Source organism: Sander vitreus, chromosome 3 (assembly GCF_031162955.1).
Source record: "Sander vitreus isolate 19-12246 chromosome 3, sanVit1, whole genome shotgun sequence".
NCBI classification, from domain to species: Eukaryota; Metazoa; Chordata; class Actinopteri; order Perciformes; family Percidae; genus Sander; species Sander vitreus.
The window spans coordinates 21,529,055-21,554,673 of NC_135857.1; the positions used below are offsets into that span (position 1 = coordinate 21,529,055).

General features: G+C 38.7%; 1 protein-coding gene across 2 annotated transcripts in view; it reads left to right on the top strand.

Annotated features, from left to right (window-relative positions):
- veph1 (ventricular zone expressed PH domain-containing 1) overlaps positions 1-24,208 on the top strand; it is an 85,615-nt gene extending 61,407 nt beyond the window's left edge. For both annotated transcript variants that reach the window (XM_078246486.1, XM_078246487.1), the window contains exons 13-16: positions 4,242-4,359; positions 19,242-19,378; positions 22,194-22,247; positions 22,628-24,208. In XM_078246486.1, the coding sequence (XP_078102612.1) occupies positions 4,242-4,359; positions 19,242-19,378; positions 22,194-22,247; positions 22,628-22,810 (492 nt within the window). In that variant the 3' untranslated portion in view covers positions 22,811-24,208. The remainder of the gene's footprint in view (positions 1-4,241; positions 4,360-19,241; positions 19,379-22,193; positions 22,248-22,627) is intronic.
- The last annotated feature ends 1,411 nt before the right edge of the window (positions 24,209-25,619 follow it).

Genomic DNA, 25,619 nt, shown 5'->3' on the forward strand with positions numbered 1-25,619 from the left:
ATGCTGATCTGCAAACAGCGATAAAGGGAGGGGGAGGCAGCGTACTGAAAGGGTAAAGGGGGTTACATGAGGATAGACGGGTTATATTCAGACTCACATAATCCAGCCATTGTTTCTTCATCTCTTTATTGAAACCACCTCTGTGGTTCTGATGGATCAAATATGGGCTTGTGTTGTCCACATCAGCCCAGCTGCACATTTATCACTCTAAACACAACGACTTCTTCCCAAAGGCTCATTCAAACCATATACAAATCATTTACTCTGTGCATTATGGCCTGTCTGTGGTGAGCGTGGCACAGACTTTAGTTTGATGCTTTCTGGTTTTCTGGTAATGGACTCAGGAAGCAAATGCACACGTGTGCTATCCTACTCATATCATTGAATGATTCACTTATCCTTGTGTGATGCAGCAGATTTGGGCTCTGGGTTGTGTTCACTGATTTATTATCTCTTACACATTGTTGCTCAACTTCTGACTCACAGTCTGTCTTCCATCGTTTTTCCGCTTCTGTCTTTCCTTTGTTGCTTTTAAGAGAATAGTTGATTCAGATCAGCTTTGCATTCTAATCAGCGAACAATGTTAAGGCTATTTTAATTACCTTTGCATTTGCTGGATTATCAAAAACACTCTTAATAATGAACCTCCTAGAGGTAGGGGAAAAAATCGATACAGCATAGTATTGGAATATTTTCTGTGGCTATACTGTATCGATACACAGACGCCAAGTATCAATCTTTTATTATATAAATTGCACATGAGAATGTAACTTTTTGGTAGCCTGGGAAAACCTTGACGAACTTCCAGCAAATTTGAGATTTGCTCTGCAAGTCAGTCTGGCCAAGAGCCCATTCAAGCCCATTTCCAATTTTTCCAAATCGAGGCACCAAACACAACCGTTGAGGGAGACACGATGACGATAGCGCAATGACGGTAAGCAGCTTTTTGTTTACATTCAACATGACGGCCACCGAAGTGCAGCAACCCGTTGATGCCGCTGTCACTGCTACGTCACCCGGATCATTGGTCTGATTGGTTGAAGGACTATCCAATTGCGCCCAGAGGGATTTGAGCAGCGTCCGTTGGTGATGCCCCTTTGAAAATGGGCTGTGAATGAACCTTGCCCAGACCCACTCTCAGTTACAACTGAGAAGGGTCTGGTGTCAACCAGGCTAACTTTTTGGTACTAGAATAATTAAATCAATTGCTTTCCCAGTCCACTAGATGGTGCAGTTGAGTTTGTTTGTTTTCTGATGAGGTCAGCATACAAGAGGAAGTTGGTAAAATAAAGATAAAACAGATGTTGACAAAGTTTTCCATTGGGGACATAATTTGAAGTTGGAAAAGGGTAATCAATTTCAATATATCGCAGAATATCGCAATATGTTTACAATATCGTATTGTGACATAAGTATCCTCATAATATCGTATTGTAGGGCCTCTGGTGATTCCCACCCCTAGGACCTACAGAGAATTATCATGTGAATCTGCAGCTCCTCTTGGCTTTACGGAGCCTTTAGCCTTTAGCTGTCCACCCTGCAACTTTACTGTTTACTGTTCTCTCTCACTGCTTTTATAGCGTTGTTTTCGGCCGCAGCAGGCAGATGTTTTCAGTGAAAAAGCTCTAAAAACCAATTGCATACTACCTGCTCAGCTTAGACTTATAATTTTTGTTTGTTATAAGCAGAAACTGACTTATTTTCTCTGACTTTACTGTAAAAAGCTCTCTCCAGATCCACATGAAGACATTATACAGACTGAGAATCCATGATTAAATTGAACTTCATGTGTAAAATTGGTGAGAGTACCATTCAGTAGTTAAATCTATATGAATGCATTGCATTTTATAATCTTATCATGTGTATCAGGTGTTTTTTAATGTGAAATTCTGATATGCAAAGTAACTAGTAGAGATACTGCTGTCAGATAAATGTAGTGGACTAAATAGTACAATATTTCCCTCTGAAATGTAGTGAAGTAGAAGTATAAAGTAGTATAGCATGAGAATAGTCAAGTAAAGTAGAAGTACTTACTTACTCAAAATTGTACTTACAGTATTTAAAATGTGTACTTTCCATCACTGTCACCATTTGTGGATATTTTAATTTCTCTCTCTTGTTTTCTCTATCCAGTCTTTCTTATACTTGCCATTTCTTTCACTTCCACCTTTCTGTCTCTCACACCGTCTCTGTCTGGATTTAAAATAAGGATTTTTCACAGTTGCAACGTGTCTCCTGAAGACCTCTCATTCCCCTGAATCGTAATGATAATGATCGGGTAACCCCACAGTCTCTCTCCACCACATATGGTCCTGGTTTATCAGTATCCGCGGGCAAAGCCCTTCCACCTCAGTTATTTAGGTTGTAACAACACAAAGAAAGGCTCTGACGTATTGATGACTCTAAACGCTCTGCTCTTTCAATCACATGTGGTTGTTTGTGGCCGGTACTGTGTGTGTGTGTGTGTGTGTGTGTGTGTGTGTGTGTGTGTGTGTTTTGATAGGTTCAGTGGTCCAACTGGGAATACACACCTGAAAACTGAAAAACAGCTCATTAACTTCAAGGACTGGCTTAAGGGGCACGGGTCAAAAGGTCAAACACACTAGTGGCTCAGCCATTGCAGCTACCTGTTTTTCTTCTACTCCTTCAAATACAGCTCCCTCTGGGTGTTTTATGTGAGTCTAACTTTGCCATGGTGAGAAATACTACTCTCCTTCTGAAATTGATCATCAAAAAATGTGAAAGGAGAGAGTTCAGAAAAATGATGAAGGAGGCAAAATACTCGGCTTTTACTTCAGAATACTTAGTTAGTTTAGTGGTCAGGATATTTAAACTGTGAAATCAAAATTGAGAGAATAGGTTAAACAGCTATCTTAATATGAACACACCGACACAGAAATACTGTGGGTAAATATATAGAGTAGTAGAGTATGAACACACACACAGGAGAATGACTGCTTCTTTGTCATGAAGACTGATGACAGTAATCCATCACCTTCTTAAATGTTCCTGTTTTTCTCCAAAACCAGCCTAAAATGAATATGAATTATCTCATGGATTTAACTGTCACTGAATTGTGTTTATGTGTATTTAAAGTGAAGTATAACTCTTACCATGTGCAGAGGGTCTACAGGGATTTGTATTGGTTTCCATTACTTTCTATTCTGACACACACACACACACACACACACACACACACACACACACACACACACACACACACACACACACTCGATGCACAGTTGCACAGTCCATAACTGGAATGTCAAGCTTTAAGGTACCTCTTGAGGGTCACTTATCATTTGTGTGTATATGCTTGGGATTGTGTATACATGTGTGTGTGTGTTTCTGTATAAACAGCAGCTTTACAAAGAGTTAACAGATTTCTGTGGGCTGGTTGAAACTCTCGTCTTCTTTCTCTTTATAGTATTTTGGATGGTAGAAAATAAAGTGAACAGCAGGCGGACTCTGAGTGGGTCCACAGGATCAGGATCAGTGCTGTTGCATCAGTATTAGCTACTATATATAAAGCCTGATACTGTAAATACACTTTCCTATCCTTTGTTTTTTTCATCTGGGTACATCAGTTGTCTAAGGTGACACAATAGAGGTGTACAATGTGCAAACAATTTAAGCAGAGCTACTTTGGTTTACAAAAAACTTCGTCTTTCTTTTTACATGTATCCAGTACACTGCTAAAGTTGGTTAAAAACACATTTAAAGTGTTTTGTTCAAACTATTTGAGGAGAGGCTGTCTGTGCTGATCAACATTGACACAGATATTATATAAAGCACAAGAGTACACTGGACAAAATATGATATATCAATTCAGTCCTAAACTGTGTGTGCACTGTGCTGCTGTAATATGCAGTGAAGAAATAGTATTGGATGGATCAGACTCAGTATTGGAAGATTAGCCTTTTCACATTTTGACCGGTCATAGTAAAGCACAGGTGCTACAGTACTAATAACATTAACAATGGTTCTGTTCAAGTGTCCCAGGAAGCTGTGAGAATGTGACAGGGAGCCAGCATGCACAATACCAGGACCCTGATACTGAAGCATTATTTACACTCGTGTTTTTTCTACATGTGACATGTCGAAATGTCTTCTGTGACTAAAGGCTAACCCTAACCCTCAATATTAATAAAGACATACCAAATCAGAAGTTTAAATATAGTTACAGGACATTTAATGAACATTCTGATACTTTCTTATACTTTCTTTCTGTCTGTCTTCAGGACCTGGACAGTCTCCAGATTCAGCTTGAGGAGGTGCGTTTCTTTGACCTGTTTGGCTACAGTGAGGAAGAGGGAGGTTGGCTCTGCTTCATGTGTAACAACCCTGAGAAGGCCACAGGTACACACACACACACACACACACACACACACACACACACACACACACACACACACACTTAAACAACCAGACACATAAAAACAGGCCGAACTATACATAACCATGATTAGAGTACACATAGTTTAGTGTACAGGCAGGACCAAGTTGGTTTCATACAAACAAACAGAGAAGTTTGTTTTTTGTTCTGTATACCTTGAATTTAACAGGGCAATAAGTCGTGAATAAGTCATGAATTGATTGATTGAATGATGATGAAAACACTGATGGATGAACTAAGCACATAAAATCATTACATTTAAGGCCAAAAAAGTATTAAAAAAGGTATAGCAGAGAGGAAACACAAGTAAAAAATACAGGAAGAAAGAATGTGATAAATTGACCCTCTTCGTCTCACATATTCTCTCATATATTACGGGTTTTTTCTAGGGCTGTCAAACGATACATTTTTTCTTAATCGCGATTAATCGCTGAATTTCTATAGTTAATCGCGATTAATCGCATATTTTATCACATGATTAAAATTCGATTATTTTGCATTTCAGAACTGTTTTTAAGTACATATTAACAATGGAAAGCAATTCTTACCAGTGTATCTTGATTGGGAATCAAATGAATGCAAGGAAAGTTACTTTATGAACTTGACTTTAAGATTTGTATTTGTTTATTATTTATTTACTGTAAACAAAATAATTTTCTGTCATTATTGCACAATTCAGAACATGCCAACCGTAGTACGTCTTTAAGACCTGAGTCTTCTACGATGCTGACAGGTCTGCAGTTAGTTGCCACCCGTTTTGTAAGAGTGGTAGTAATCTTTTTGGATTTGGTTTCATCCACAGGTCAGCAAGTAGCACTCTCCAAAATACTGCTTTGCCTGAGATCGCTAGCAACAACCTGATCGAGTCACGTTAACTGTACTACTATGCTTAGCTCGTAGGTGGTAGCTCAAGCTTGACGCAGGTTTGATATTTTAATTTGTCATATGTATATTGCTTTCGACTTGTCTACTGAGCCATCCGGGAGTTTTGGAAAATAAAAAGCACCATTCAGAGTTGCTGCTGTCTTTCTCCATCATGCCTGCAGCCTGCAGCAGCAGGATGTGTTACGAGGAAGTATGGCAGCTTGATGATAAGTAAAGGTGCGGCAAAGGGTCGAAATAGTAGCCTAGCTAGATTCTAGTGATTTTAGAACAGCTAAGGGGCATTGTTAGGCACGGCGCGAAGCCGAGTGAAGTGTAAAATAAATTAATAAATGGCGGCATGCGATTAATGCGTTATGCTTGGCCCTTAATCGCATCGCGATTAACGCGTTAATGCTGACAGCCCTAGTTTTTTTCAATGCTTAAGCACTATTTTGAAAACAGGGACCGTTTTTTCAAAACACTACACACAGTTAGCACAACCACACACCCAATTAGCAGAACACCTCAGACCATTTGCTAAATGAAACTATACACTAATTTATAAAAAAAATAAAAAAACAGCTGTTGCTAACCTAAAACATTTATTCTTTTTTTGGGGCTTTTCCCTTTGTTAAGTAGGGACAGTGGATAGACATGAAAGGGGGAGAGAGATGCGGGATGACACGCAGCAAAGGGCAGCAAGTCAGATTTGAACCCACGCCACTGCAGGACTCAGCCAACATGGAGCAAACGCTCTTACTGGGTGAGCTAGAGGTAGCCCACTAAAATACTTTTAATAATTCTACTTCTCAGTGATTAGAGTACTGTAAACGAAGTACACAGAGAAAGTATATGTAATATGTATAAAAATATGTGCAATATGTTCACCAAACACTTCACATGAACCATTCTGCAGACTGAGGAAAATATAATTTATTTCTCTCCATATACCCAAATCAGTCAACATGTCAACATGGAGAATCACAACAAAACACTTTTCATACTACTACAGTAGTGTGCATAACACTGTTAGCCCAGCAAACAACAGACAAACATTAAATATTGTATCCAGCACAGGTTACAATTACAGTAAAAAAACAAAAATCTGAAAAAAAATGAAAATACAGTACAGAACATAATAGACTTACCTGCTTCATTTTTATAGTGCTTAAGCCTGATTGGTGTGTCTACAATTAAGCAATCATGTGTTTGCGCACCTGATGGCTGTGTTTCACAGATTGGCTCATAGGTGTGGTCATTTGACAGTCAGTGCTTTGGAATAGAGAGACGAAGTCACGCCCCTTCTACTTCTGGCCAATGGGACCTATCTTTCGAAAAAATATGAACGAGAGTCAATGGAGAGATAATAATTACTTTTTTTATCCCGTTTGAATTGAGCCATGGATTACAAATATGATGTTCATCAATTTAAAAGATAATTTTTCAAGACTTTCAAGAAAGTCTCAGTTTATTGTTAAACTGTTGAAGTATAAGACTGTGAAAATACGTAATTAGAAAGACTACACACTTCAAAGTCGCATGGATGACGTCTCGCTGAAGCTACGATGTCTGATGTACCGGTGATGTAACGTTACTCAAATGAGCAGAGGATCTCGCGTGTTCTTTTGCTTATCTGCTGAAAACACTTCACTGGATAAAACACATCAGGTAAGATAACGTTACATGTGTTGTGGAACAGAGCTAAGCTAGCTAGCTAGCAAGTTGAGCATCAAGCTAGGTGACGTAAATTGTGTGAGACGAGAGATGTAGTTCACTGAGCGGTTTCACACAAAACTAAGTGGTCATATGACAAACCTACGGCTAACTGAGACTTTCTTTGGCTGAAAAATTTTCTTTTAAATTGACGGACATCATATTTGTAATCCATGGCTCAATTCAAACGGGATAAAAAAATTATTTGCCTCTCCCCGTTCACTACCGTTCATATTTTTTTCCAAATTAAGGTCCAATAAGGTCCACCGGAAGGGCGTGACTTCGGCTCTATTGTGAGCTCACTCTTGAGAGTGAGTGTCTCACTCTCAAGGAAGTGACATCATGATATACTTCTGTGTCTAATGTATACAAGTGTGTTTAGTGTTTTGCAAATCACTGTGTGTATTGTTTTGCAAAAAGTGTAAGGCTGACATTGTGCTTATAGTGGTGCACATCTGGGCCAATGTTGTGCTCCAGTGTGTAAGCAATCGGCAAAAAAATGTTTTTGAGGTTTTTTCTATCATTCTGTAGCTTCCCAGTAGTGTTCCTTATGTATTCAAATCCAAACATTCACATTTTGGTGTATATGTTTTAGCGTCAAAATGCTGTTTTCCCAAGCCCTTCTAAAAACGTTTTCCCACGTAACCTGACCTGTAGGTTTCTGTATATGACATTGCTTCAGTACAGTACAGTACAGTAACTTGGATGGCGGTCGGCACGGTCCTAGTTTAGAGAAGCAGACAGTAAGCTGAGCCACGTAAGGCTGTGGACACCACGTTAGGTTGGGTTTGAAAAGTCACACAATAACACAACCGTAGTTATTGACCGTAGTTATTGAAAACAGGGACCGTTTTTTCAAAACACTACACACAGTTAGCACAACCACACACCCAATTAGCAGAACACCTCAGACCATTTGCTAAATGAAACTATACACTAATTTATAAAAAAACAACCAACTTGAAGCTGTTTTATCGCACTCTTCAATTCCACCAAGCTCCGTTGACAAAAACAGTTATTTCACCTCGCAGAATACGGGAGTTGCTGGTCTACTGCTATCGATGCCTAACGTGGCGTCCACAGCAGTGGTTATTTCCAAACTAAGCACAGCTAACGTTGACTCAGCTAGTGCGAGCGTTCACATTATTCATAACCTTATTGATTAGCTTGCTCTGGTAACCAACGTCACTGCTTTTTGCTAAGGCTGAGTGGGCGTTTTCATTTGAAAAACCAGGAAAAGTATGCAGATGGACTTGGCCTTTAACATCATATTACTTCCATTTGACAGACTACATCCCATTGTGGTTTCCTCTGAATCCTGCCCCTTGTTGTCTTCTCTAAACAGAACAATGAACAAGTAAAGTGGGATTTTAAAATATTTTTTCAATCATGTCACCAGATTTATTTGGGCACAGTTATGTTTCCCTGGGGTCTGGTGAAACCATTGCATAGCTAAGCTCCATGGGATGTTTTCCATCAAAATGCCTTCAAGGGGAATAATCTTTTCCCAGAACAGTCAAGGAAAATGGAGCAAAGAGCAGCTATATTTAATAGCTGCCAGTCTGATTTGAAGGGTCATTGTAATCAGTCAGTCAGTGCCATCATGATTCACTTCTGATTAGTTTACTTTGGACCCCCTTCGATGAGCACTTTGTCTTGATGACTTGGAATACAAATCCTTAAATTACATTTTGATTATGGTTTGTTTTCTGTCTTACACTCTACAATTCTAGACACTGGAGACTTACGGCTGTATAAAATGTGACTAAAATATAAAGAAAATAATGTACGAAACCACTCTTTTATACACCTGGCTGTCTCACACAACAGTGGCTCTTCACTATTCAGACTTTCCTTCTTAGGCTTGATTTATTCTGTCAAGCATCTTTCATCTGTTGCCTGTCTCTTCTCACTTGTTTCTCCACTGTGAGAAACAAAGAAAGTACAAAGAAGGTGTGTGTAGTTGAGTGACGAGACAGTGGATTTACAGTCTATAGATCGATGAGTGACATTTTAGCCTTAGTAGAGCAAATATGACAGAGTTTGGGGAAAAGGGCTTCAAATCTGTGTGTAGCTCTCTGTCAGTCTCACATGAAAGCAGTTACTAGGAGTTAGAAGAGGTCAGTTTGTGGCAGAAGAAATATGGAGGGAGAAGAGTGGGGGGAGATAAGGTAAAAGTGACCATGCAGCAACATGGTGTTTTCAGGCTCTGCTGTTTGATGGCAGCTATTAAGAAGCCAGCAGGTATTTCCCCGAAAGTTATGGCCAGGGACAGGAAGTTGTTTGCTGGTGGAAGATAACAGGCAGATGGGATGCAGTAAAAGTTTAGTGTGAGCGTGTGTGCGTGTGTGCGTGTGTGCGTGTGTGTGTGTGTGTGTGTGTGTGTGTGTGTGTGTGTGTGTTTATTTATGTTTATGTGCTTTTGAGGGAGAAAAGTTTGAAAAAGTTCAGATTATAGATGCTTACCTCAACATGGTCTCACAGGTTTTTTTCTTTAATTACTGTATAATGAGAAAACAACGTGGGTTATGTGAGTTTGGGTTATTTTGAGATCTTAAGAAAATAAAGCATGTTACTTTGATATTACAAACATACATAATTATTGTGCAATGTTAAGATAACAATTGCTAGTAGTTACACCTGTGAATTATAATACCATTATAGTACCATCTGGAGTTGTTCTTGTACATAGTTATATTTATATTTACAGTTTCCCAGTATAATACATGGTGTGTATTCTAGCGATCGAACAAACGTGTCGAGTGCATTTCCTTCCTCAAAATACATTAGCAAAGACATTTTAAAAATATTTTAAAGGGCAGCCAGGGACGGACTGGCCATCGGGGGTTCAGGAGATTTCCCGAACAGCCGGTCCATCACAGGCCGAAAGATCCACTATTGCCTGTAATGAGAAATTAGAAATCTTTGTTACTTTTCAATGGTTAGTAATTGGTAATTGTCTAAGTTACTGATGTCATTTATACTACTTCATTTTCATGAGTAGTATATTATATAGTAGTATATAAAATTGCTTACAAAAAATGTTTTACGTGCACTCTTCACGCCCTCTCCGCTCCATCCCAAAGTCACGGGCCAAAGTTTTGTCCCAGTACATCCCTGAAGGTAGCATTGTTTACATCCATGTTTGTGAGCTATCAGTCTTCTTTCCTGCTTTTATAAGTGCATTGCTATTGACATATGTATGTTAATGTAAAAACAAATTTTTTGTGGCACAATAAAAAAACACTTAACACCATATTTACATGTCCCCAGTTCTAACCGGACACTTTTACATAAAAGCAAACTTGTTTAATGTAGCAAACAGTTCAGAGTCAGGTAAGAAAAACTCACACTGTGTGTTAGAGTTAATAATAAACTGTCCCGGCATTAGAGGAAATGTTCAATGGCTAATTCCAATAAGTCTATTGCCTTATTTTCCACATTGAGTTTGTATCCGGCCATCAGTTCTGATTAAAGTTTTGTGTCTCACTTTAGTGTTCATTTCTGCTGCCAAGCATTGCAGCCCAGTACAATGCCCTGGGGCTAATAGACAGCAAAAGCAGCAGACATGTCTATTTCCCCTACAGTAATAGTCTGCATAGAAAGTGACCGTATGACATTATATTAGTGTTAGATACGTTGTTGAAATAGCTTTAGGTGCTTCAAAAACAGGTAGAAAGTCATCTAAAAGCACAGGGAGCACAACTACACTGCATGGTCTAATTCACTTGAAAAAGGTTCTACCGTTGTCAGTATTCACGTTATAAGATGATTTTGTGAGTGATGAATGATCTTGGAATTACTATTCATTGGGTTTGTTTTGGGTTGTCATGACCGAAAGAACAAGATCCAGGGTACAAGCGGCCGAAATGGGTTTCCTCAGGAGGGTAGCTGGCGTCTCCCTTAGAAATAGGGTGAGAAGCTCAGTTATCCGTGAGGAGCTCGGAGTAGAGCCGCTGCTCCTTTGCGTCGAAAGGAGCCAGTTGAGGTGGTTCGGGCATCTGGTAAGGATGCCCCCTGGGCGCCTCCCTAGGGAGGTGTTCCAGGCACGTCCAGCTGGGAGGAGGCCTCGGGGGAGACCCAGGACTAGGTGGAGGGATTATATCTCTAACCTGGCCTGGGAACGCCTCGGGATCCCCCAGTCGGAGCTGGTTAATGTGGCCCGGGAAAGGGAAGTTTGGGGTCCCCTGCTGGAGCTGCTACCCCCGCGACCCGACCCCGGATAAGCGGATGAAGATGGATGGATGGATGGATGGATGGATGGGTTTGTTTATATGGAAGCTGCCATTAAGCTAGGCTCACATCTTTTCATTTTCTCTTTCTTCTATGTCATTGTCTTGTCATCATCTGTTTCTTCAAATACACAAACACACACATGCACAGAAGTAAACACGCACACTCGTACAAAAGCCAAATGAAAGCAGTTCTTCCAGCTCTGCTGCTCAGAACAAACCAGTGTAATCACTGAGCCAGCTGAATGACTGCAAGGAATGGATGATTACCTTTCAGATGCATGCCAGTCTCTCTATTACAGAAGGATTTAGAGAAGAAATAATAGTACGTTCCTATTGGGACTGTGTGATTGGAAACGTTTGTGCATGTGGATACATGTGTTTACTAAAGCATGTGTGTCCTTTGATGACCCTACTGTTCTGCATGTCTGCCTGGTATTAACCTAAAGTGTTAGTTCACTCAAATGACCAAAATATACAGTATTACGTCTCACTTACCCCTTGTAGTAACTAGCCAAACAGTCTAAGATTTCTGCCTCCACCCTACTACAATGAAACTTAATGGAAGTGTTTGTGGTGTGCATGTCATGCTACATCCCTGGACATTTAAAAAAAAAATTATCCTGAAACACTACCTGTTTACCACAGCCTACAACCTCCTTTAGATAAGCCACAGTAATTTTGTAAAGTGTCCTTGGGTATCTTGAAAGGCGCTATATAAATAAAAATTATTATTGAACTACATTTCGAGAACCCTACAGCAACATCTCTTTCAGGACCTCACTGTGAACAGTTTTCATTGGAGCTACTTTCTAGCAAACAGAAAGTTCCTGTAAAAATGAAATTAGGTAAAACACTGCACAACAGAACAAAAAGGAGTCACTCCAACATGTACAATGTGTCTGTAACAAGGTCAGGCCCAGACACACCTCCTGTAACTGCAGAGCTGAAATCACTATCATCGTTCACCGCTGCATGGAGCTTAAGCCAGTGACCAGAGTTTTAATTGAAACAGGAAATTAACACATTTCAAGAATGAATACATACAGCCAGCATATACTCTGCACTTCAGTGTGATATGAGTCAGAGTCATAGAAATAGGGACTTTAATATACTTGGCAGTCAGTGAATGTAACAGTAGTCCTGATATGTGTATTTCCTGGACCAAGAAAGTTTCAGAACATCGCTATGAATCTATCCTGCACTGTATTCGAACAGTCCACAAATAAGTGTCCCCTGTGTGACCTTTACCACCTGGGTCCTGGCATGTTTGTGTCAGTCACATAAACTCAGTGGCATGAACCAACACTATCTGCAGCTTATCATTAGTCAGCTACATAACTTTGAGGAAAAGTGGCTACGTAACATTTTATGCAAAACATTGATATGGTACATGATATGATATGGTACATGGGTATGACCATGAAGTATAGGGCAAGTTTTAAAATATTAAAATAGATTTTTGGTACAGCATTAAAAACATTTAACATACAAACATGTTTACATCCAGCATCTTGCAGTAGCTGCTCTCTGAGAACCATATAGAGAATAAAATAATATCATTAGCAGCCACTGTTGCCAATTGAGGCAAGTATAAAAGTGCTATACAAACTGTATGTATAAGATGTGAAACATATGAACAAGTATTTCACCAAAATGGAAATCCATAAAACAAGCCCACAATATGTAGATGAAGCCAGAAAATAAACCAAAACTGTCCACTGGAAAGTTTCTTACTCGTCCAACTGAAAGCTGTCCAGCTGCATCCAGTATATTAGGTCAAGTTACAGTAAATGACAGTGATGACTCATTTCATCTCACTGAAACAAATGTAACAAGTTGACTTTAGACCTAACAGCGCTGTAGAGATAGGTCTGGCAATGTGAGACTACTTCAGGCTAGGGCTGGGCAATATTTCACTATTATATCGATATCGTGATATGAGACTAGATATTGTCTTAGATTTTGAAGAATTGTAATATCGTTACATGGTAAGTTTAGTCTTTTCCTGGTTTCAAAGGCTGCATTACAGTAAAGTGATGTCATTTTCTGAATTTACCAGACTGTTCTAGCTGTTGTATTATTTGCCTTTAACCACTTAGTCATTATATCCACATTATGATGGTTATTTATGTAAAATCTAAATGTGGAAGATATTTTGTGAAAGCACCAATTGTCAACCTTGCAATATCGTTGCAATATCAACATCGAGGTGTTTGGTCAAAAATATCGTGATATTTGATTATCTCCATATCGCCCAGCCCTACTTCAGGCCCAGTGGAATTTGGATTTGTAACATTTCACTTTAAGGTGACCCACTTTTGTATTTTCATCATGTAGCACATACCACTTCATATATTTAGTATGTATGTATGCTGTTCACATTACCAGCTGCCACCAGCCAACCTTTTACTTAATAATGCTTTATATTGCTTTACCATAGTAAAAACATGCTGACTTTGCCTGAGTGGCTTGCTGCAATTACTATAGAGTTTACACACACAAGCAAGGAGCTGGTCTCATGTTTTTAATGATAAAGGGAAAAAGAGAGAAAAGAGCCAGTGGTTACTGCAACTCCATGATGCTTTATGATAAACTGTTGAGTTTAACTACTGGAATGCCTTGGAAGTGAGTGGTAATGAGCCGTGTGTGTGTGTGTGTGTGTGTGTGTGTGTGTGTGTGTGTGTGTGTGTGTGTGTGTGTGTGTGTGTGTGTGTGTGTGTGTGTGTGTGTTAATAAGGTATGCAGGTTCACAACATGTACGCTCCCTCATTCTCTTCCTGTGTTTCTGGCATTGTTTAGTATTTTTACGTGGATGACTACAATGTACCATCACCTAATCACCAAACTTACCACAGAGGTAACTGGTTTATGTGAAATCTCCAGAAACAAGAGAGATGATAATTGCAATATCCTTACGTGGACTTTTAGCACTCACAAACATACACATACTTTAAAATTAGCATATGTAAGGGGGGGTGTGGGGGGGAATCACCAGAGGCCCCACGATACGATATCATCACGATAGCTTGTGTTACGATATTCTGCGATATATTGCAATTTAAATACATTTTCTTCCAACTTCAAATTATGTCCCCAAAGGAAACCTTTGTCAACATCTGTTTTATATAAAAATATAAATGTCTGTGTTTGTTCATCTCACTTTGAATTTTTTATTATTCTAGTACCAAAAAGTTAAATTCTCGTGTGCAATTTATATAATCAAAATATTGATACTTGGCATCCGTGTATCGATATATACTATTAATAGTATTGCCACGGAAAAAATTGCGATGCTATGCTGTATCGATTTTTTTTCACCCACCCCTAATCTATAGGCTACCCTTACTTCCCTCATGCCTTTACATGTGGATTTAAACACACATTCACTCATGTCTGGAAGACAGAGTCCCTGCAACAACAACAAAAAGATGGAAAACACCAAGCAAGACTCTCCATCACTTTACCATCAATTAGTGAAGACACGCTGCATGGAAATTCTCACCTCCAGAAATGATGTTGCAAATTCAGGAGATTCCCTGGCTAAAGATCAACCCGCTGTGCCAAAGTTTAAGTGAGTGTCATTACAACAGATGGAGTTTTGAAATGTGCTTAAATGATATAAGACAGCATTTCTCAAGGGTGCTGTTAGATATTCTGGTAATATCCTCAGGCAGGGCTGTGGTCCTAAGGAAACATGTTAGCTAATACCTTGTTATTGACAAGAAGGGATACTCATGTTATGATATTCATTCAAAGCTCTACAGTCAAACCTCCAATCTTCCATCTCTTGTCTCATTTAAAACCTTAACTACAGTAGACAATCTAATAATTACCTAATCTTAGATATACAGTACCATATGTTTGCACTAACCTTGGCAGGACTGGGATCAGGTTTCATTTCCGTCTGAGGTTTTATAGCTTTGCTATCAGATTTTTCTTACGACTCTTTTAATTAATTATTGTTCTTTTTTTAATTGACTGTTGTTTGTTGAACATTATATTTGTTGTTTCTGTTATGCCTCTTGTGTGGTTGGCTGACTCTAAATGTTTTTTTGCACTCAGGTCACTCTTAAAACAGAGATCTTGATATCAAAGAGACTGTCTGTCTGTCTTAAATAGAGTAAGATAGCATAGTGGTAACATACTGTACTGCAGGGTTTGAGTGTCCAAGCAGGACCAGGGCTGTGTGTAGGTGCACAGCTTTGCAGCAAGCTAAACACACTTCCAAAAGTTAGCCTTTGAGCTTTTTACTGGAGGCAATTGTGAAACTGTGAAAACAGTATTGGAAGGCAAATTCAATGATAGTGATTACAAATCAGAAAAAAGATACCATAAACATAAGTTGTAAAAATGAGTTGGTACAGTAACAAGGAAACTGAATTCACAAAATGATAGACTAGCTGTTAAATTAGCTACCTTGTGCTTCATGTCAGGAAGAAACAAAGTATCACCTGTGAAAGAGAAAGTACAGCTCAGTAATTAATTTATGAAACATATAGCTGCAGATAAAAGCCAGAACAGGCCCGGGTTGATGATGGGGATTTGCGGATTTATTGCGGAGTTATTGTTGCGCTTGTGATCACTGCACTGCTATTTATATGTTTTTATTATTTATTTAACGTTTAACTATATGCACTGCATGAAACCATGTTGTGTTTCACACACCATTAGGGTCATATTATGGTTTGTTGTATGGTATTGTATCATGTTGTACATGTTGTTTGTGTTTTTTATGGCTGCAGCGTGGGTTAAGTGCCCAAGACAAATTTCTCACCTTGTGGGAGAATAAAGTCAATCTTGAATCTTAAATATACATAAAGTCGAACATAACAGTTATTTCAGCAGTGAATTAATATTTAACTAAAGCTACTTTTAATGTTTTATTAGCAACACATTAGTAGAATGGCTAGCTTGGTTAGCAGTAAACTGTTGTGGAACTGTGTCAGTAGTGGTTGCTCCTAGCAACAGAATGTTCCATTGAAACAAACTGCTTCTATTCTGAAACATGTTTTTGCAAAGCTAGACATGTTACAAGAAGTATTTTTCTCTTGGTAATGACTTGGCATTTTTTCCAGTTATGAAATTCTATCACTCAAAAAGGAAAAACTTCTCACTCTTCGTCCTGATGATGTTGTTTTCCAGCCAAATGCTACAAACACTAAACCACACATTAATACACAAATGTAATCATACACTATAAAAGGCAAACCAATTGACACATACAGACATGAAAGGCTTTTTCATGTTTGGACCTGATGGCATAATTAGGCTTGTTTCGAGGGACAGCTGTTTCTACTAATGATTTGTGTTGGACACTTGACTCCTGTCACAGTTTTGAAATCCTGTCAGTCACTCCCATGAAGCACAACATGTAGCACAAGAGTATTTAGATTCAGTAATAAAAATGGTTATGGATGATGTGACCAAACATGGACAGCCCTAAATAAAAGCATGCATGCAGCAGAAACTTACTGGGGACACATTGAGATCTGATCGAATGCAATGCTCAGCGGTCATCACCTATATTTGTTTGTGTCATAGTGTGCATGATAAGAATGTAAAATGTAAATGCTTTACTCCCAGGATTGGCATCCCAGTGAATCATCAGTAAAATCTAGAAAGCATTCAAATACAAAACCTCATCCAGTCATACTCAACAGCCAATAATCTAACTACTGTTGCTACTGTTAAATGTATGGATGCACCACTTTTATCTGTAAAACTAAAGGGGCAATTCACTTAAATTACTAAAACAAAAGTCTCACCTGTAGTGATATTTAATCTTAGAGAAAATTTGGGTTTTATTTGCCTAATAATATAAAATGGTTAGATAACACAAGAAGTAAGTGAGAACTGTAATGACATTGGGTGACCTGATCCTTCAAAAGAAAGATTAATAAAGGAATCAATGTTTCTGTTATGCAATGCATAGCATGGTGTTCTTTATTATGTTGTATTGTGTAATGAACAGGGCTGCAGTTTAGGATTATTATAATTATTATTATCGATTATATACTATTTTTTAATTAATCAGTTTATAGTTGTGTCTATCAAATGTCCAAACATACAATTAAATGTCTATAAGAAGTTATCGGACCCTGCAATAATGACTTGTAATGCTATACAAATTTAGTTTGGCCCTCTGTCAAAAAACTGAAAGTTATTTGATTTACAACTATGTGAAAACAGATGACCTTTTGTTTGGCGTCAGGCACCTCTGTGAATCAGCATGCCCAGACATTCTTTCTTTCATCTTTGTCTGATTGACTTATCATCGTGGATACAAAGAATGGCTTTGTTTGGTGGTTAACATCTGAAGTCCTGGTTTACTGGCACCAAACCTGAACCAGCCAGAACATCTCTGTGTTCTGATCTGGAGATCACAGTCTCTCAGAGTTCACAGTCACACATATCAAACAATCAATAGCTGAAAGATAACCTGTGATCACTTTAATTAATCCATTTCATGTTGGTCAGAACAAAATAAGCAGGTTGTTTGTATTCAAGAAAAACACCCATAAACATAAACACAAAAAACACATGCATGCAATTATAGATACACACACACACACACACACACACACACACACACACACACACACACACACACACACACACTCTCTCTCTCTCTCTCTCTCTCTCTCTCTCTCTCTCTCTCTCTCTCTCTCTCTCAAATCGGTAATTGATCCAACTCAGTGCAGGATGTTGAGTGTGAGTGTTTCTAATCAGACCTGTCCAGACTCAACTGTGGGAGTTCTCCTCTGTCTGATCACATACAAAATGCTTTTACTTTGATTTAAACTGATGAATGTTGACTAGAAGTTGATAAGTTCAAGTTTGTTTGTATCCCACAATATAATACAAATAAAAGTGCTTTGGGGTTATACAACATTACAACTAAGAACAAAAAAACAGGAATAAATAAAAGTAAAGGAAATTGAGAACAGAATAGGATTAATGATGTAAGTCTCAGTTCCGCTGGTGCTGCGCTGTGCTTTAGATGCACATATGCTAATTGTTATCCCACTTTATCTGGAGAAAGTCATTGGAATAAGAAAAGGGCAGGTGCTTTGTGACCTGAGAGATAATTTTAATTAATAATTAATTAATGACAGGGGTCTCAACGTAAATTACCTGGAGGTCATGAGCCAGGTGGCTTATTCCTAGAGGGATGCGATTAAACACTTGGTGGTGTTTTTTTTAATAAATAAACACTACATTTAAACTGTATACACTTCAAAGTTGAGCCATATTGCTCTCCATGTTTAGTAGAGTAATGCCACTGAGATTGTTTTCCTGAGAACAACAGATTTCTCTTTGCAAATGAGACAGGAAATGGTCACATTAAACTCCAAGAAAAAGAATAATCAGTTGTCCATCTCTACTGCAGTCTGTCCTTCAGGTCAATATTTCTTTTGGGTTCAAAAGGAGTTATATTTTGATTTTGTATAAATTAAAAGGTCTTTTATGCTCTGATGTAATAGCCTTGCTAGAAAATGAAATGATTACTGTAAACTAAAAGAGTGGGGATAAATCCAAATTGGAAAAGTAGAAATTTGCAAGCCAGATGTAAAAATAAATCATAACCATTTAGGGAGTCTTATGAAATTGTCTCATGGGCTGAATCTGGCCTGTCCTGTGGTATAACAATCAACTCACAGAGTTGAGAAACTTGCTGGTTACTAGTTGGTTGCAAAACATGCCACATTATTTATTTCACAACCACCATTTTCACTTATTGTTTACCTTTAGGGCTCGATTTTCTGGCAACATAGCTCATGAACACAGTGCTGTTCAATGGCAAATTAAAGTCTCAAATTTCAGACCCCCACCGGCTCATGAATGCATCATAGTGGCAGACCTTTCAGATCAATCTATTGACGGTCAGCTGTAATGCAAAGTAAATTGGCAAATCATAAAAAAGCTTTTATTTTATTTTATTGCTGTCTGTCTTTCATTCTTTTTATTTTGATTTCTTCTTTTGTTTCTTTCTAACTCTCTGTCAACCGTCCTGTGTTTGTGTGGCCCTCTAGTTGTGAACCAGGAGGGACAGCCTCTGATTGAGGGGAAGCTGAAGGAAAAGCAGGTCCGCTGGAAGTTCATCAAGCGCTGGAAAACCCGCTACTTCACCTTGGCAGGAAATCAGCTACTCTTCCGGAGAGGCAAATCAGTACGTAGCCAATGAAAATGAAACCTCACACACGTACACTGTCCCTGGCACTTAGAAAATCTTCATTTACGCTCTGTGTCATTTCAATCATGATGAAACTCTGTATGAAACAGTGGAAATCTCATCATGTGATAAGCTTAACTGTCCCTCAGGAGCATCCGGTGAATCAGCCTGTAACAAACCTTGGCCCCGGGAAGCACACTTGGGGTACTCCCAAGGCCGAAGCATGACGCTGCAACAACATGAGTCACTCTCACCCACTATAACTCAAAGCAGATAGCATTACGCACAAGTAGCAAACACAGTGCAGGAGGTACTGCCTCGTACAGTATGTGTGAGTAAAAAAAAGATTTTCATCTGAGCAAGGGTGAGGTTGCAACAACACATTTTTTTCTCTAACTTCCCTGTGTTTGCTGGTACCTTTCTGTAAGTCATCTACAAGAGTGAAACAACTAATTACAATTGAAATAATTTCCACAGCCAACAGAAGATTGAGTGTCTTTAGACATGTTTATACAATCAGCTCCCCAAAACTTGTCAAGGCACGATATCCCAGATGAATATCTGGAAATAGTAGGATATTCTGTGGTGGTTGAAATACAGAAGTAGAGTTGAGCTCTCTTTTTTTTTTTTTTTTTACTCCTAACAATAGTCTTTGTACTCCTATCCAGATGGCAATGGATTCCTCTCTTTTTGCAGCAGCCACAAATTGGAAAGGTTTTGTGTCTTTGTTCTCAGAGCTCAGTCTATTTTTGCCAGTATGTTCTGGAGGTAGTTGGTATGTTGTGAAAGACATTTTCCCAAATGGGGAGTGAGATTAAGAACCAAAATAATGTGTTGTTTCTTCCATATTGAATGATCAAGCAGCTTTTGCACTCTGAGAGGTTTGAAACATTCCCCAAAAATTTGTTATTTTATATATATATATATATATATATATTCTATAGGATATCTATTTTCTCTAGTGTAGCTTATTGCCCAATGCGCCTCCACTGAATACTGTATTTCCACCCTAATTGGGACCAGACAAAGAGTGATACCAAACTACAGGCAGGCCTGGCCTTCATGCAGGAATACAGAAAAAATAGAGGAGAGAGAGAAGATTGAAATAGTATGAGTACCTTATCCAGCTGTCCTTTACTGGCTTTTTCTGTGGAAAAATGTGGCACAACCTGTTTTAGTCCATGTAAAGGAAGTATCGTTTTTTTGTTTTTGATGCTGAAATCCGCTGTATGCCAATTTCCTACCATCCAGTCAGCCATTAGTTTCCATTTATTACACTGTTGATACACCTAGAACTTGCTTGTGTTAGGTAATTCAGTATAGTTAATGTGTCTTTTTATATTTTTGTTAGTGGAACTTATCATAGCTAAGCTGGCTGCTTAGCTATGGTGCGTTCACTTGCTCTGAGAACCTCCAAAATCCAGCATGTCATTTATTTACAGGGTGATTTGATTGTCAGAAAATAAGAGCAGGATAGACACAAAAAGCAAACATGCACATCATGAAAGGGGTAACTTGACAGCACATAAAGTGGTTCTATTCAGCAGCCTGACTTCATAGCAGCTACATTGTCTCCTAAAATGCAAGTTGTCAAATGCAATGAAAGAATGTATAAGTTACACATTAAAGATACAAAATACTACAACAAAAAGTTAGTGAGGTGTGTTTAGTTTAAGTATTATAAGACTATGTTACACTTTCTGGTTAGGATATTATTTTCCATAGGCCATATGGTTAAAATCAATCAAATGTCCATTTAAATCACTGTATGAATCCACTGACATGAATCTGCTATGGGAAACATCAGACCCTCAGCACAGCCAGCCAGGAGGTAAAACTGTGAACATGTCACACACACACACACACACACACACACACACACACACACACACACACACACACACACACACACACACACACACACACACACACAGAGAAAGGATGTGGGCAGTTGCAATGATTGTTACAGTATGTGGTTTAAACCACATAACTAACGATCGAGTAAGAAGACTTGACTGTGGTGCAGTACACACACACAACTACTTATCCTCACGCTTACAAACACACATTCAAAATTACACTGTGCAGCGGAGCTGGAGGATTTAATGTTCCTGCCCTAGAGAAGCAACAGAACAATGAAGTGTAATTGTTTATTCTGTGAATGTTTTTTTCTGAGGTAGTACACACTGCAAACAACACTGTGACACAATATTGTGATGCTGAAATCAGGAGGCTACATCTGACAGAGTGGTATTGATATGCTTAAAATGTACAAAGAGCTTTTTAATTTGGCTGAAGATAGGTTTCTTACTGCTTAGTACTGTAAGTACTGTACTTGAATACAATTTTAAGTTACTTGTACTTTACTTGAACGTTGCCGTTTTGTGCCACTTTCTAGTTATTCAGCAGGTTAACAAAACACAAGACCGTCTTATAAAAGATGATACATTTTAATAGCATAAACTTCCAAACTATATAAATAGCTCACATTTGTTCCACCTCAACCAACAGCAGCATTGAAATGCTACCAACATGTTTATGCATCAGTAATAGTAATCCAATAATATAAATAATAACATTAACATAAACAACATGCTGGAATTTTACTTGAGAATTTTTACAAAATTGTATCGCTATTTATACTCGCAAAAAGATTTAAATATGTCCTTCACCAATGACAAATGCACAGAACTGTTAATAAAGTACAGAATAAAGAACTATAATAAAGAATATTATAAATAATCTAATTTCTTAAGCCTGCATTAGACTATGATTATTATTTTGTGTTACTTCTCTTATGTTATCCCCACAGAAAGATGAGCTGGATGACATCCCTATTGAGCTGAGCAAGGTGCAAAGTGTCAAGGTGAGGAGTTACATTCATACAATCATCATCCTTCAAAAACCTGCTATCAAAATCTTTTAATCTTCACCACTGATCATGTTTTTGCAATATTATTAGTCTCATGGCTGTGGTTTTTACTTTTAGTTTTTACAGGTTACATTGTTGTTATTTTAAAGCTATTAATATCGTCTGATCATGTTACAGTGTACTGTGGGTAGTGTCACATTGTGACACACAGTTTCATCCCCAATCAGTTTATTTGATTTAAGAAGGCAGATCACATCCCCAAATACTATTACAGCTGGACATTGAATTACTGTAAAGTCAGAAACATGGGGGCTACATAAAGTTGATGTTTAAGTGTGAGTTTGTCATCTTCTTCTCCTCCTCTTTCTCCATAGGTGGTAGCCAAAAAGCGGCGTGATCGGGCCTTGCCACGGGCCTTTGAGATCTTTACGGACAGTAAGACGTACGTGCTGAAAGCTCAGGATGAGAAACACGCTGAGGAGTGGCTGCAGTGCATCAACGTTGCCGTGGCTCAGGCAAGAGAGAGGGAGAACAGAGAGGCAACCACCTACCTGTGAGAGCAACACAGTTAACTAATGAGGACACATACTGTACATGTGCAGACTATACATGCCATGCATACAAACTCATACATACACAAACAAGCATACACTGAGTAATATTTTGTTTATAATATATTGTTATGCAGTATTTTTCTTTAAATAAACCAGCAATAAAAGACTGTATGGTGTATATCCAACCAGAATGAAGGATGTCACTGTTACTCACTGTTACATCATGGACTCATTGATGCATCTACAACTGTGGACCATCATAAATGCATGTTACAGCATATAAGTGGTAAAGGTTGAAGTGACACATGATCTTCACCTGACTGGATACAGTATGGACATTTCACCTTCTTTTGCTTGAGCCCAGACACTACTATGAGCTTCAACAACCAATCAAAACCAGCATCTGTGGAAACTTGGGATTTGATGAGTTTAATGATGCATGATAATTGACATGTATTTGAGGCCATAGTATTAAGCAATAAAGACTTCATAGAAGCACAGACCTCATAAGGACTTGAAGCAATAATGACACTGAACAGTTTATCTTGGAAGGATAAGGAAGAGGAGCCTAATGGACAGCAGATGGGGACGGCATTCAGTAGCCTACTCAAATAATGTGTCCATCTGTGTAAGAGAGAGTATGATGTAACCTTAAAGGAATAGTTCAACATTTTGGGAAACACGCTTCACTTTCTTGCCGAGAGTTAGATGAGAAGATTGATTCTGACTCTTGTGTCTGTACACTAATTATGAAGCTACAGCCAGAAGACAATTAGCTTAGCTTAGCATAAATGCAGAGGGAAACAGCTAGTGTGGCGTATCAGTAGGCTATAAGCTGCAGTTGATTTCAACATATTGACCTACGGATGCATACATTGAACATTTGACCAAGGGAAAAACATTGCTGAGAACATAAAACTCTTTAAAGGTCTCCTTAATGTGTCATATTAACAGGATATTGAGCTGGGGAGCAGAGAACCCTGGGAACATAGATACGCTTCTGCTGGTTGCCTGACAACCTAATGCTGACGTAAAGACTTCAGGAATTGGATGCTGCCAACCAAGAAATAGTCTCTCATATATCCCCCTGTAATACCACAACTTCTCAACCTTTAGACAAAGCCAAGCTAGCAGTTCCCCCGTTTCCAGCGTTTATGCTAAGCTATGCTAACCAGCTTGCTATCTTCATATTTACCGTATAGACATGACAGCGATATTGATCTTCGTATCTAACTCTTGGCAAGAAAAAAGTGTATTTCTTAAAATGTGGAACTATTCCTTCAGTGTACATATTGTTTTAATGTGGAATATATTGAATCCAGTGTTTTAAAATAATTTGTATATGATTTTTTTAAAATATTTTTATTTTCATCACTAACACAACTTTTTCAGTAGGCAGCGGCTCAAGTTGAGTTATTTAAAAATCTGAACTGTTTTCTCCAACATATAAGAGCACCTTGTTTGAAGAAACCCTATTTTCTGTTTCTGCTGTTGTACTAAAGTGGCTTATGAAGCAAGGCCCCTAAAGCTGCAGACACACCGACTAGACGCCCGACCCTCAGCAGAAAAGGCAGTTGGACTGATCAGTCTACCCGAGTTGGTCAAAAAAGTTCCTCGGAACACACCAAAGCGACGAGACGTAATACGTCTCCATAACAGCAGGTGCTGCTAATATGTACTGTCGGCCAAAAATGAAAACTGGATGAACGCGTCACGTGGCCGTGCAGTTGCTGAATCTGTCTTCATTTCAGATTGACGAAGGTCAGTTTAAAGGATTTTCGTCAGATTTTGAGAGACTAGTCACGCTCATTCCACTCCCCGTTTCCGGGTTAGCACTCTACCAATCAGATGGGTCATTTGAGTCCGACTGCCGGCAGTGCCCGTGTCAAATCGGCCGAAATGAAGGCCGACGGCCCCTCGGATGGACAACAGCACAGAACACACCGAACAGACTCGAGTCACTGACCTCGCCAGACTGCCGATTATCGGCATTGGTGTGTCAGCGCCTTAAGAGTTAGTAAAGTGGTCAGATTTCAGATTTTTTGCAATCTCGATACTGTATGGACCGGGCTATTTTTGGCTTTCCTGAACATTCAGTCAACCTTTATTTATCCTCGAGAGATCATTAAGGGGAGACCCTCATTTACAACGTCATCGAGTCAGAACAACAACACAGAAAGTACAATCATAAGAAATATGGAAAGACAATAAAACACTCAGAATTGGAAAATGATTTGATACATTTGGATAATAGGGATGCAAAGGAAAATACAACAAGAAACGATTGCAACAATTCACTCCATGTTTTACAAGGAGCAGTGTCAACTTAACTGTTTCTTAATAGTGAAGTTTAAACCACTGGTTTCTAAGAAAACATTGAAGTAAATTAGTGTTGTGGATTTAGAAACTGTGCCAGTTCAGTCATATTGATTTCACGATTTCGTGAAAGGTTTTGTTAAGACAGTGAGAGACTCGCCATCTTAAAACAGGCCCTTTCCAAAGGTTACAGTTTTAAAATGTGTGTTTTGTGGTATTGGGTTTAAACTGTGAGATTGAATGAGGTGGAAGTGAGCATCTGGCTGTTAACATTTGAGCTCCAGTTTTTCCTCTGATTTCAGAGGACTGAGACAGTCTCAGTTTTTACATCTTTACAACTTTCCACCTGAACAACAATCCCAGCCTGTAGCAGTACATATCTAGAGCACTGTAACTCCCTTATGTCTTGACCCAATTAAGCTCTGAACTGCCTGCACCACACATTCACAGTTGGCTGTGGCAAATCAATTATTATGTATGACTTTGATCTTTATGT